Here is a 14,976-nt window from a genome sequence, read left to right on the forward strand (position 1 = left end):
ATACTGGAGTTACAAAGAGAACTTGAGTAGGTCTGCAACTTAGCAAACCTCTCCCTCACTCTGAACGTCCCAGACGTTAACCAACAAAATGCTCAAACCCCAGCGCTTCCTCAAAATACGCCAAACCAACGTCCACAAAATCCTCCTGCACCCCATAAATATGCAACTCCACCTCAAAATCCCAATCCTCTACCGGTACCAACTCCTCCACAACACCATCATTACCAACCCAATACCCACAAACCACTGCCTATCATACTCCCAAAACATACGACAACCTATTTGCGATCCTTAAAACTCAACCAACGACCACCACTACACCCAAATCCCTGGTACTTACCAAAACAACCCCATATACGTGGAAATCGTACCTCACTCCACTCAACCAATCTCATATACACCAGAATCCGCTGAGAAGGACCTGCTCATCAAGAACATGGCCGAGGAACTCAAGAAATTGACAAGTCGAGTTCAGGGTGTTGAAGGAGGTAAAGGGATAAAAGGTCTGAATTATGAGGATCTGTGCATTCAACAAGACGTGGAACTGCTAGAGGGTTACAAACCTCCCAAGTTCAAAATGTTTGATGGAACAGGTGATCCCAAGGTTCATTTGAGAATTTATTGTGACAAGCTCGTAGGGGTCGGAAAAGATGAAAGGATTCGAATGAAGCTTTTCATGAGAAGTCTTACCGGAGATGCCCTGTCCTGGTACATAAGCCAGAAACCTAAGAAGTGGGCTAATTAGGTAAGCATGGCATTAGAATTTATGGATCGATTTAGGTTTAATACAGAAAACACACCGGATGTCTTCTATATCCAGAACTTAAAGAAAAGGCCAACTGAGACTTTCAGCGAGTTTGCTACTTGGTGGAGGTCGGAAGTAGCCAAGGTCAGACCAACACTAGAAGAGAAACAGATGAACAAGTTCTTTGTCAGGGCACATGACCCACAGTATTATGAAAGGCTAATGGTCATTGAGAATCACAAGTTCTCCGATATCATCAAACTCGGAGAAAGGATTGAAGAGGGTATCAAAAGTGGGATAGTGATAAATTTCAAGGCACTGCAGGCCACGAACAAAGCATTGCAATCAGGTGACATATCAAAGAAGAAAGAAGTGAGGGTAGTAATGGTGGCTCAAGTCCCAAAATCTCCGCACACATACCGAACACCTCCGCCCATGTACCAAAAACCTCCACCCACATACCAACCTTCACCTCTCAGATATTCCTAAACCTGCCACCACCTATCACACTTATAACACCAAGCCAACCTACTATCATTCCCCTCCAACTCGTCCAAATTACGAGAAACCCCGGCCTAATTTTGATTTCAAACTACCTAGACAATACACCGCTATTGCTAAACCCTTCGACCAGCTATACGAAAGATTGAAGGCCGCTGGTTATGTCACCCATATTCTTGCTATGGCAATGGAGAACCTATCTGAATGGGTCAACCCAAACAAAATCTATACATATCATTTCGGTATAAAGGGCACACTATTGATGAGTGCCGAACATTAAAAGATAAAATCCAGACATTAATTGATAACAAGGTCATACATGCAAAGGAAGTTGTGCCTAACATCCGCAATAATCCTCTTGCGGATTATTGGGGTGATAAGGTCCATATGATAGAGATAGACGAAGAATGGGATCCTGAGGGGTCAATCGGGCTTATTCGGGAAGGCGATTACTTTAAAACCGCAGTCACACTCACTCCTATTGTGGTATAGATACAACCGTTAGTCGAAGTTGAGGTAACTGCATCGGTTCCATTTGTGGTAGATGTAACTCCACCTACAACCACACCTGTTCCATTTGAGGTAGAAGAGGACACACCTTTCATAGTGACAGTAGCAACCACACCTCATTTCAACTCCAATGCCATACCTTGGGATTACGTTGCCAAAGCTAGGCGAAAAGGAAAAAGCAAAGATGGAAGAATGTGATGCCGTACAAGGAATGACCAGAACGGGAAGGATCTATACACCCGAACATTTGGGAGGATCGAGCAAGGAGGCCGCTACTAAAAAACCTGTCATTGAAACGAAACCAAATGATCTTTAGAGGAAAGTACAGACGAGGGAATACTCCATCATCGACCATTTAAACAAGACCCCCACCCAGATCTCCATCCTGTCACTATTGCAAAATTCAGAAGCGCATAAGAATGCTTTGATAAAGGTGTTAAATAAAGCTTATGTGCCCAACAATATCACCAACAGAGAAATGGCCAAAATGGTAGGGCAAGTGCTGGAGAGTCATAAGATCACCTTCCACGAGGATGAATTACCGCCTGAAGGGTTAAGTCACAACCGGGCACTGCATATTACAGTATAATTTGAAGATAAATTCATTGCCAGGGTCTTAATAGATGGGGCTCCAAACCTCAACATTTGCCCGTTGACTACTATAAAAAGATTGGGCAAAGATTTTCACGAGATACAAGCATGAAGTATGAATGTGAAAGCCTTTGATGGATTTCAAAGGGCCACGATTGGGGAAATTAACCTTTGCTTGCAGATGAGGTCAACTTGGTTCGATGTTGAATTCTAAGTGCTTGACATATCAACTACATACAATCTTTTGTTGGGTCGACCTTGGATACATATCGCTGGGGCTGTGGCTTCCACACTATACCAGGCCATGAAGTTTGAATGGAACCATCAGGAGGTGATCATTCACCGAGATGGAGTAACCCCATTTACACCAGCCACACTATCCCAGTTATCGAGAATAGAAGGAGGCTAGGAGGGGAAACTTATCACCACATTAAACATTTCAATGTAGTTGAGAATGACAAATGGTGGAGTAACAAAATAGAAAGCATACTAGCATGGTCTGGGTATGAACCCGGTAAAGGGCTTGGGAAGAAACTCCAGGGCATTACCAAGCCGATACAGTTGAAACGTCATGGCACAACTTTCGGGCTGGTATACCTATACATCTGGAAGGCGTACAATGATTGGTCACCGCTATGGCATGGTCCTTATCACCCTCTCGAGCAACAAGTGCCACATCTGGGTCAGACTTTTCACCAGGCTGATACAATTTGGGGAACTGCGGAGAAAGAAGCTTTAGCTGGGTTGAGGAATTTGTTCCTAGAGGACGAGGATATGGATTGCAGTGCAATAATTGAGGAAGAGGAGGAAGAAGGCCTCACCATTCAGACTGTGGAGAAGGGATTGTTCTCAGGAATTGGACTGCCACACCATCCCGGGCCCGCCGAGTCCCTAGGTAGATGGGCATTTAGCCTAATTTATTTCTATAGCCATGCAAGGCAATTTTAGATATTTTTAGTAATTTTGTTTTAAAGACGAATTTTGTTTCAAAATAATTGCTCGATTCATCGAGCCGTACTTGTTTTGGGGTATTTTTAAAATTTAATCAATGCACTACTACTTATTATTCATTATTATCTTTCACATTTTCTTTCTACAGCGTTATTATTACTTTTTCTAATGAACCGATGATTGTGACATGTAATGAGACAACGCAACATAAGGATAACAACATAGAAGAAGGGGATGAAATACCTGAGGAAATCGTCAGGGAGGTTGAGAACTTTGAGAATAAACCTAAGTCCAACCTGGACGATAAATTTGGGAGACACCGAAACCGTCAAGGAGACTCGCGTAAGCATTCACTTATCACCATCAGAGAAGGAAGAGTACATTTGTTTCCTGAAGGAATATGAGGATATCTTTGCATGGTCATATGATGACATGACTGGTCTGAGCATATTCATAGTGGCTCACAAGTTACCTACCAATTCAATGTGTCTAGCAGTAAAGCAGAAACTCGGAAAGTTCAAACCAAACATGAGCCTAAAAATCAAGGAGGAAGTCACTAAGCAAATCAAATCTAAGGTTCTCAAGGTAGTTGAGTACCCAACCTGGCTAGCCAACATTATACCAGTTCCGAAGAAAGATGGGAAAGTCAGGGTGTGTGTTGACTATCGAGATTTAAACAGAGCAAGTCCCAAGGACGACTTTCCACTGCCAAATATACACATCCTGATTAACAATTGTGCCAAGCATGAACTCCAATCCTTTGTAGATTTCTTCGCGGGTTATCACCAGATCTGGATAGACGAAGAAGACGTAGAGAAAACGACTTTCATTACACCGTGGGGAGTGTACTGCTACAAGATCATGCCATTCGGTCTAAAGAATGCTGGGGCTACTTACATGAGAGCCATGACAACCATCTTCCATGATATTATACATAAGGAAATAGAGGTGTATGTTGACGGCGTCATCATCAAATCCAAGAGGGTCGCAGATCACATAGAAGACTTGAGAAAGTTCTTTGATAGGTTAAGGAGGTACAATCTAAAATTAAACTCTGCAAAAGGTGCATTCGGGGTTCCTACAGGAAAGTTGTTGGGTTTCATTGTCAGCTGTCGAGGAATCAAGTTGGACCCGTCCAAAGTTAAGGCTATTCAAGAGTTACCACCACCAAAGAGCAAGAAGGACGTGATGAGTTTCCTAGGACATCTCAACTACATCAGCTGTTTTATAGCACAGTCCACAGTTATATGTGAACCCATCTTCAAAATGTTTAGGAAAGATGCTGAAACGAGTTGGACCGAAGATTGTCGGAAGGCTTTTCACAAAATCAAGGAATACCTGTCCACACCATCGGCCCTAGTCCCGCCAGAACCTGGGAGACCTCTGCTACTCTATCTATCTATATAAGATGGAGCTTTCAGATGTGTTTTGGGACAACATGACGAGACGGGAATAAAGCAGCAAACCATATACTACTTGAGAAAGAAATTCACACCTTATAAAGCACGATACTCTCTGCTGGAACATACTTGTTGTGCTTTAACCTAGACAGCTCAGAAATTGAGGCATTACTTCTATGCCTATACCACGTACCTCATATCCATGATGGACCCTCTGAAGTACATCTTTTAGAAGCCCATGCCAACTGGGAAGTTAGCCAAATGGTAAATACTGTTAAGTAAGTTCGATATCGTCTATGTAACTCAGAAGGCGGTCAAAGGACAAGCATAAGTGGACCATCTTGCTAAAAATCCTGTGGGAGGAGAATACGAACCCTTGAAAACTTATTTTCCTAATGAAGAAGTATCATTCGTAGGAGAGGACATTGCTGAGCTTACGACGGTTGGAGAATGTTCTTCGATGGAGCTGCAAACTTCAAAGGAGTAGGCATCAGAGCAGTTTTGGTATCAGAAATAGGTCAACATTACCCTGTATCTGTGAAGCTTAGGTTTCCATGCACCAACAACATGGCAGAATACAAAGCTTGCATCATGGGGCTTAATCTGGCCATCGATATGAATATACAAGAGCTATTGGTAATTGGTGATTTGGATCTTCTAGTACATCAGGTTCAAGGAGAATAGGCTACGAAGAACACCAAGATACTGCCATACTTGTATCATGTGCAGGAGTTAATGAAGAGATTCATAAAGATAGAATTAAAACATGTGCCCAAAATTCAAAATGAGGTCACAGACGCACTGGCCACCTTATCATCAATGATACAACATCTAGACAAGAATTTCATCGATCCCATCATGGCGAAAATCCATAACCAGCCGACTTACTGTGCTCATGTTGAAGAAGAAACAGATGGAAAACCTTGGTTCCACGACATCAAAGAATATTTGGCGAGAGGAGAATATCCAGAGCAGGCAAACCATACTAAGAAACGCACTCTGCGGAGGCTATCCAGTCACTTCTTCCGAAGAGGAGGGACCCTATATAGAAGAACTCCTAATCTGGGGATGTTAAGGTGTGTTGACGCAAAAGAAGCTTCCAGATTGCTCGAGGAGATACATGCTGGAACTTGTGGACCACATATGAATGTTTTGTTCTAGCCAAGAAAATACTTAGAGTTGGATACTTTTGGATGACCATAGAAACAGATTACATTCGATACGTACAGAAATGCCACCAGTGCCAGGTACATGCAGACATAATAAATGTACCACCAAACGAGCTCAATGCAATAAGTGTACCTTGGCCTTTTGCTGCCCGGGGAATGGATATCATCGGTTCGATCGAGCCCATTGCTTCAAACAAGCACAAGTTCATTTTAGTGGCCATTGATTACTTCATAAAATGGGTAGAGGCTGCATCTTACAAAGCTGTAACCAAGAAAGTCATCGCGGACTTTGTCAAGGATTGTATTGTTTGCCGATTCGGAGTTCCCGAGTCCATTATCACTGATAATGCCGCCAATCTCAACAGTGACCTGATGAAAGCCATGTGTGCAACCTTCAAAATAAAGCACAAAAACTCTACATCATACAAGCCTCAAATGAATGAAGATGTGGAACCTGCCAATAAAAACATCAAGAAGATACTAAGGAAGATGGTAGAAAATCACAAACGATTGCACGAGAAGTTGCCTTTTGCCCTATTGGGGTGCTGCACAATTGTCTGCACATCAACTGGGGTAACTCCCTATTTACTAGTTTATGGTACCGAAGCTGTCATTCTAGCTGAGGTAGAGATTCCTCTTTAAGAATCATACAGGAAGCCGAACTCAGCGATGCAGAATGGAAAAAGAGCCGCTATGAGCAACTGGCCCTTATAAACGGAAAGAGAATGAACGCAGTATGTCATGGTCAACTTTATCAAAAAAGAATGTCTAGAGCTTTCAACAAAAGGGTCAACCAAGACAATTCACACCGGGATAGTTGTGCTGAAGAAGATTTTCCCATATCAAGATGAATCCAAAGGGAAATTCTCTCAGCACTCATACTTGCAAAAATGGATGAGGAAGTTTGGCCAAAACCAATCAATTGAGACGTAGTCAAGAGATACTATGTTTAGATTGTTTACATTCCTTCATATGATTTAACTAAACTACGCTTGACCCGATTCCCATTTAAGAGGGGATACGTAGGAAGCTCTATGGGTTCGGTCATATCTTAATAAAATTTTCATGTCCCCCAGCACCAAAAACTGGGGCAGAATTTTGAGGAGGAACCTCAAAATTCTGGAGCAAGTCCAGCCAATGCCATCATACGCCAGACAGTCACAAATTGGTTAAGAAACTAGAGCAGAATTTTGAGAAGGATTCTCAAAATTCCGTAAAGGGATTCTCAAATCCTAGAGAAGGTTCAACAAGTTTCATCGCACCATCGGTCCTAGTCCCGCCAGAACCTGGGAGACCTCTGCTACTCTATCTATCTATATAAGATAGAGCTTTCAGATGTGTTTTGGGACAACATGATGAGACGGGAATAAAGCAGAAATCCATATACTACTTGAGTAAGAAATTCACACCTTATGAAGCACGATGCTCTTTGCTGGAACACACTTGCTGTGCTTTAACCTGGACAGCTCAGAAATTGAGGCATTACTTCTATGCCTATACCACGTACCTCATATCCAGGATGGACCCTCTGAAGTACATCTTTTAGAAGCCCATGCCAATTGGGAAGTTAGCCAAGTGGTAGATACTGTTATGTGAGTTCAATATCGTCTATGTAACTCAGAAGGCGGTCAAATGACAAGCATAAGTGGACCATCTTGCTGAAAATCCTGTGGGAGGAGAAGACGAACCCTTGAAAACTTATTTTCCTAATAAAGAAGTATCATTCGTAGCAGAGGACATTGCTGAGCTTACGACGGTTGGAGAATGTTCTTCGATGGAGCTGCAAACTTCAAAAGAGTAGGCATCAGAGCAGTTTTGGTATCAGAAATAGGTCAACATTACCCTGTATCTGTGAAGCTTAGGTTTCCATGCACCAACAACATGGCAGAATACAAAGCTTGCATCATGGGGCTTAATCTGGCCATCGATTTGAATATACAAGAGCTATTGGTAATCGGTGATTTGGATCTTCTAGTACATGAGGTTCAAGGAGAATGGGCTACGAAGAACACCAAGATACTGCCATACTTTTATCATGTGCAGGAGTTAATGAAGAGATTCATAAAGATAGAATTAAAACATGTGCCCAAAATTCAAAATGAGGTCACAGACGCACTGGCCACCTTATCATCAATGATACAACATATAGACAAGAATTTCATCGATCCCATCATGGCGAAAATCCATAACCAGCCGACTTACTGTGCTCATGTTGAAGAAGAAACAGATGGAAAACCTTGGTTTCACGACATCAAAGAATATTTGGCGAGAGGAGAATATCCAGAGCAGGCAAACCATACTCAGAAACGCACTCTGCGGAGGCTATCCATTCACTTCTTCCAAAGAGAAGGGACCCTATATAGAAGAACTCCTAATCTGGGGATGTTAAGGTGTGTTGACGCAAAAGAAGCTTCCAGATTGCTCGAGGAGATACATGCTGGAACTTGTGGACCACATATGAATGGTATTATTCTAGCCAAGAAAATACTCAGAGTTGGATACTTTTGGATGACCATAGAAACAGATTACATCCGATACGTACAGAAATGCCACCAGTGCTAGGTACATGCAGACATGATAAATGTACCACCAAACGAGCTCAATGCAATAAGTGTACCTTGGCCTTTTTCTGCCCGGGGAATGGATGACATCGGTCCGATCGAGCCCATTGCTTCAAACAAGCACAAGTTCATTTTAGTGGCCATTGATTACTTCATAAAATGGGTAGAGGCTGCATCTAACAAAGCTGTAACCAAGAAAGTCATCACGGACTTTGTCAAGGATTGTATTGTTTGCCGATTCGGAGTTCCCGAGTCCATTATCACTGATAATGCCGCCAATCTCAACAGTGACCTGATGAAATCCATGTGTGCAACCTTCAAAATCAAGCCCAAAAACTCTATATCATACAAGCCTCAAATGAATGAAGATGTGGAACCTGCCAATAAAAACATCAAGAAGATACTAAGGAAGATGGTAGAAAATCACAAACGGTTGCATGAGAAGTTGCCTTTTGCCCTATTGGGGTACTGCACTATTGTCTGCACATCAACTGGGGCAACTCCCTATTTACTAGTTTATGGTACCGAAGCTGTCATTCCAGCTGAGGTAGAGATTCCTCTTTAAGAATCATACAGGAAGCCGAACTCAGCGATGCAGAATGGAAAAAGAGCCGCTATGAGCAACTGGCCCTTATAAACGGAAAGAGAATGAACGCAGTATGTCATGGTCAACTTTATTAAAATAGAATGTCCAGATCTTTCAACAAAAGGGTCAAACCAAGACAATTCACACCGGGATAGTTGTGCTGAAGAAGATTTTCCCACATCAAGATGAATCCAAAGGGAAATTCTCTCAGCACTCATACTTGCAAAAATGGACGAGGAAGTTTGGCCAAAACCAATCAATTGAGACGTAGTCAAGAGATACTATGTTTAGATTGTTTACATTCCTTCATATGATTTAACTAAACTACGCTTGACCCGATTCCCATTTAAGGGGGGATACGTAGGCAGCTCTATGGGTTCGGTCATATCTTAATAAAATTTTCATGTCCCCCAGCACCAAAAACTGGGGCAGAATTTTGAGGAGGAACCTCAAAATTTTGGAGCAAGTCCAGCCAATGCCATCATACGCCAGACAGTCACAAATTGGTTAAGAAACTAGAGCAGAATTTTGAGAAGGATTCTCAAAATTCCGTAAAGGGGTTCTCAAATCCCAGAGAAGGTTCAACAAGTTTCATCGCACCATCGGTCCTAGTCCCGCCAGAACCTGGGAGACCTCTGCTACTCTATCTATCTATATAAGAAGGAGCTTTCAGATGTGTTTTGGGACAACATGACGAGACGATAATAAAGCAGAAAACCATATACTACTTGAGTAAGAAATTCACACCTTATGAAGCACGATACTCTCTGCTGGAACACACTTGTTGTGCTTTAACCTGGACAGCTGAGAAATTGAGGCATTACTTCTATGCATATACCACGTACCTCATATCCAGGATGGACCCTATGAAGTACATCTTTTAGAAGCCCATGCCAACTGGGAAGTGAGCCAAGTGGTAGATACTGTTAAGTGAGTTCGATATCGTCTATGTAACTCAGAAGGCGGTCAAAGGACAAGCATAAGTGGACCATCTTGCTGAAAATCCTGTGGGAGGAGAATACGAACCCTTGAAAACTTATTTTCCTAATGAAGAAGTATCATTCATAGGAGAGGACATTGCTGAGCTTACAACGGTTGGAGAATGTTCTTCGATGGAGCTGCAAACTTCAAAGGAGTAGGCATCAGAGCAGTTTTGGTATCAGAAACAGGTCAGATTTACCTTGTATCTGTGAAGCTTAGGTTTCCATGGACCAACAACATGGCAGAATACAAAGCTTGCATCATGGGGCTTAATCTGGCCATCGATATGAATATACAAGAGCTATTGGTAATTGGTGATTTGGATCTTCTAGTACATGAGGTTCAAGGAGAATGGGCTACGAAGAACACCAAGATACTGCCATACTTGTATCATGTGCAGGAGTTAATGAAGAGATTCATAAAGATAGAATTAAAACATGCGCCCAAAATTCAAAATGAGGTCACAGACGCACTAACCACCTTATCATCAATGATACAACATCTAGACAAGAATTTCATCGATCCCATCATGGCGAAAATCCATAACCAGCCGGATTACTGTGCTCATGTTGAAGAAGAAACAGATGGAAAACCTTGGTTCCACGACGTCAAAGAATATTTGGCGAGAGGAGAATATCCAGAGCAAGCAAACCATACTCAGAAATGAACTCTGCGGAGGCTATCCAATCACTTCTTCCAAAGAGGAGGGACCCTATATAGAAGAACTCCTAATCTGGGGATGTTAAGGTGTGTTGACGCAAAAGAAACTTCCAGATTGCTCGAGGAGATACATGCTGGAACTTGTGGACCACATATGAATGGTTTTGTTCTAGCCAAGAAAATACTCAGAGTTGGATACTTTTGGATTACTATAGAAACAGATTACATCCGATACGTACAAAAATACCACCAGTGCCAGGTACATGCAGACATGATAAATGTACCACCAAACGAGCTTAATGCAATAAGTGTACCTTGGCCTTTTACTGCCCAGGGAATGGATGTCATCGGTCCGATCGAGCCCATTGCTTCAAACAAGCACAAGTTCATTTTAGTGGCCATTGATTACTTCATAAAATGGGTAGAGGCTGCATCTTACAAAGCTGTAACCAAGAAAGTCATCGCGGACTTTGTCAAGGATTGTATTATTTGCTGATTCGGAATTCCCGAGTCCATTATCACTGATAATGCCGCCAATCTCAACAGTGACCTGATGAAAGCCATGTGTGCAACCTTCAAAATCAAGCACAAAAAGTCTACATCATACAAGCCTCAAATGAATGAAGATGTGGAACCTGCCAATAAAAACATCAAGAAGATACTAAGGAAGATGGTAGAAAATAACAAACGATTGCACGAGAAGTTGCCTTTTGCCCTATTGGGGTACTGCACTATTGTCTGCACATCAACTGGGGCAACTCCCTATTTACTAGTTTATGGTACCGAAGCTGTCATTCCAGCTGAGGTAGAGATTCCTCTTTAAGAACCATACAGGAAGCCAAACTCAGCGATGCAGAATGGAAAAAAGAGTCTCTATGAGCAACTGGCCCTTATAAACGGAAAGAGAATGAACGCAGTATGTCATGGTCAACTTTATCAAAACAAAATGTCCAGAGCTTTCAACAAAAGGGTCAAACCAAGATAATTCACACCGGGATAGTTGTGCTGAAGAAGATTTTCCCACATCAAGATGAATCCAAAGGGAAATTCTCTCAGCACTCATACTTGCAAAAATGGACGAGGAAGTTTGGCCTAAACCAATCAATTGAGACGTAGTCAAGAGATACTATGTTTAGATTGTTTACATTCCTTCATATGATTTAACTAAACTACGCTTGACCCGATTCCCATTTAAGAGGGGATACGTAGGCAGCTCTATGGGTTCGGTCATATCTTAATAAAATTTTCATGTCCCCCAACACCAAAAACTGGGGCAGAATTTTGAGGAGGAACCTCAAAATTCTGGAGCAAGTCCAGCCAATGCCATCATATGCCAGACAGTCACAAATTGGTTAAGAAACTAGAGCAGAATTTTGAGAAGGATTCTCAAAATTCCGTAAAGGGATTCTCAAATCCCAGAGAAGGTTCAACAAGTTTCATCGCACGCAAACAACAAAGGATCATTTACCAAACTGGGGCAGAATTTTGAGGAGGACCCTCAAAATTCTAATACAAGAAAGCTGCAATGTCTTTAAAATGTGTTACAGTCATTGGTTCATCTAAAATTACTCAATATTTCACTATATTTTCTAAAATAACTCTACTTTCATCAATAAGTGCATAGTTTTGAAAACTCTATTTCCATGACAGCCAGGTATTATCTAGGGCAACTCAAATAGGGCCTCCAAAATGGAGCGAAGCAAAGCCAGCAGACAAAGGCACAAACCAACCTACCCTCACAAAACTTACGATTTTTCTGTGGATGCAGGCGTGGTGAACGTAATAGAAGTATTCACAAACATACACATATCAAAGTCACTATCAATCAAGCTACCAGACACAAATATATCTCCAGCTAAGAAATATTCTACTCCTATTTGCTACCTGTTCACTACATAAGGCTAAGCATTACCTTCTCCTTGCATGAGACTAAGACTTGTCTCAAATCTTGCATGAGGCTAAACCCTGCCTCCATATTTGCATAAGGCTAAGCATTGCCTTCTCCTTACATGAGACTAAGCCTTGTCTCAAATCTTGCATGAGGTTAAGCGCTGCTTCCATATTTGCATAAGGCTAAGCATTGCCTTCTCCTTGCATGAGACTAAGCCTTGTCTCAAATCTTGCATGAGGCTAAGCCCTACCTCCACATCTGCATAAGGCAAAGCATTGCCTTCTCCTTGCACAATACTAAGCCATGTCTCCAATCTTGCATGAAGCTAAGCCCTGCCTCCATATCTGCATAAGGCTAAGTACTACCTTCTCCTTGCATGAGACTAAGCCTTGTCTCAAATCTTGGATGAGGCTAAGCCCTGCCTCCATATCTGCATAAGGCTAAGCACTACCTTCTCTTTGCATGAGACTAATCTCTATCTCAAATCTTGCATGAATCTAAGCCATGCCTCCATATTTGCATAAGGCTAAGCGTTGCCTTCTCTTTGCATGAGACTAAGACCTGTCTCAAGTCTTGCATGAGGCTAAGCCTTGCCTCCGTATTTGCATAAGGCTAAGCACTACCTTCTCACGGGTATAAGCATTGTCCCTCCCTACATAAATGTTACTCTATTCTAAACTCGACACTATCTCCTTCCCTTGGGCTAAGCTCTCCCCCCAGACTCCGCACAAGACTAAGTTTTGTCTTGCTATCACTATCAGTATCATATCTCTGCACTTCATGGGCTGACATATAGTCAACCTGTCCAAAGGCATCATAGTCCGAAGGAATCATCCTTATAGCCTGAAGACACCATGTCATGGCCCGAGGATCTCTCAGTACTTGCACATCATTATTCAAAGGCGTCATGGTTTAGAGGCACCATCCTCATAGACCGAGGACATCATTTCATGGCCTGCGAATCTCCTATATCATAATTCATGGCCCATGACGTCATAGTCTAAGGACGTCATCTGCACTGTCCAAAGACAATCTTCCATGGTCTAAAGGGAATTTGCATCATGTTTAAATTCTTGCAGTAATCTATATACTTGCATGCATCGTATTTTGAGTTTTTGAGGTAATCTAGGAGGTAACCGTTCTTCAAACAGAAGCAACCTTCGCTCCAGGTTTCGCTCATACCATTTTCACTTTGCCATTATAACCGATTTCCATTGATTACCCACCTTACCCTATGACCATTTAGATATCTTCCCTGTAATACATCCGTTACCCTCCAAACTCACAATAATAACTCCATCCGACATTACCCTTCATAAAGGAACCAACTTCATCGACTTCATTCATCGTTGGGTCCAAAACTACACATGGACTAATTCCTGTAAAACCAGGGATATGTAGGCAACTCAGAGACCAGGGTTCGACCTCTATTTTTTTAAAACGCCCATTCGGTCAAAATCGGTCATCATTTCTTTATCCGAAAACTCTTTCATCCTTCCCGGGTAAAGAGGGGAAGCTGTTGATACCCAATTTTTTTCTTATATATTTTTAAAATGCACATACATATTTTCAAAATTTTGTACATGAATCTACAAACATGCACAAGTATTTTCATAATTTTTCTATAATTTTTAAAGGCCTTAAATCAATTTATTTTTGCATTTTTAGTTATATAAATCTTCAATAATTATTCCTCATATTACTTTACAATGATTTAGTCATCTAAATTCATCATTTATGCTTATATAAGTATTCAAATATTTTAATTGCATTTTTTACAATTACGTTTGTATTTTTTTAAGACTATGAGGGCATATAATGGCCCATACATATGCATAACTATTTTATCTACACAAAAAATAATTTTTTATATTTTTATAATGTTAATTAATTAATTTAAATCACCTTCATGCATCAAAATTATTTTTATCATTTAATTATCTATTTTTATAAATTATTTTATTAATTAATTAGGTATTTAACAAATAGCCTTTTTATTAAGTTTGAATTCGGACCCCCTTAGCCCAATTAAATCCAATACGCCCCAGCCCAACTTAAAATAACCCCTGCCCTACCCAAATTTCCCCTAATCGTGGCCATTAATCTGAGATTAACGATCCACAATTCCCCTTTCCATTTTTAACCCAAACGACCCCCTAACCCTAGTCATTTGTTACAACACGCCGCCCTTGAATCTCTCTTCTTCTCCGTTCTCTCTAAAACCATCCCTAACCCTAGCGCCGTCACCCCTTAAATCTCCTAAATCCCTTCGATCCCCGACTAGATATGGAGTTATTTGGTGTTTTGCTACCCTATCTAACCTATTACTACTGCTAGTTGTTCGATTCTCGTTGCTTTCTGAGGGAATCTCAAAGAGGTTCGACTCAGAGTCGACCAAGATTCTTCGTTTTCCTTATGAACACCGCCTTG

General features: G+C 41.5%; 2 protein-coding genes across 2 annotated transcripts; both read left to right on the top strand.

Moving 5' to 3' along the window:
- The first annotated feature begins 7,631 nt into the window (after positions 1-7,631).
- Positions 7,632-8,429, top strand: LOC138883910 (uncharacterized). Its single transcript, XM_070164628.1, has one exon. It carries the CDS (start codon positions 7,632-7,634, stop codon positions 8,427-8,429), a length of 798 nt encoding a protein of 265 aa, XP_070020729.1.
- A 1,687-nt stretch (positions 8,430-10,116) lies between these two features.
- On the top strand, positions 10,117-10,662 carry LOC138883911 (uncharacterized). Its single transcript, XM_070164629.1, has one exon. It carries the CDS (start codon positions 10,117-10,119, stop codon positions 10,660-10,662), a length of 546 nt encoding a protein of 181 aa, XP_070020730.1.
- The last annotated feature ends 4,314 nt before the right edge of the window (positions 10,663-14,976 follow it).

This window comes from Nicotiana sylvestris, chromosome 12 (assembly GCF_000393655.2).
Source record: "Nicotiana sylvestris chromosome 12, ASM39365v2, whole genome shotgun sequence".
NCBI lineage: Eukaryota > Viridiplantae > Streptophyta > Magnoliopsida > Solanales > Solanaceae > Nicotiana > Nicotiana sylvestris.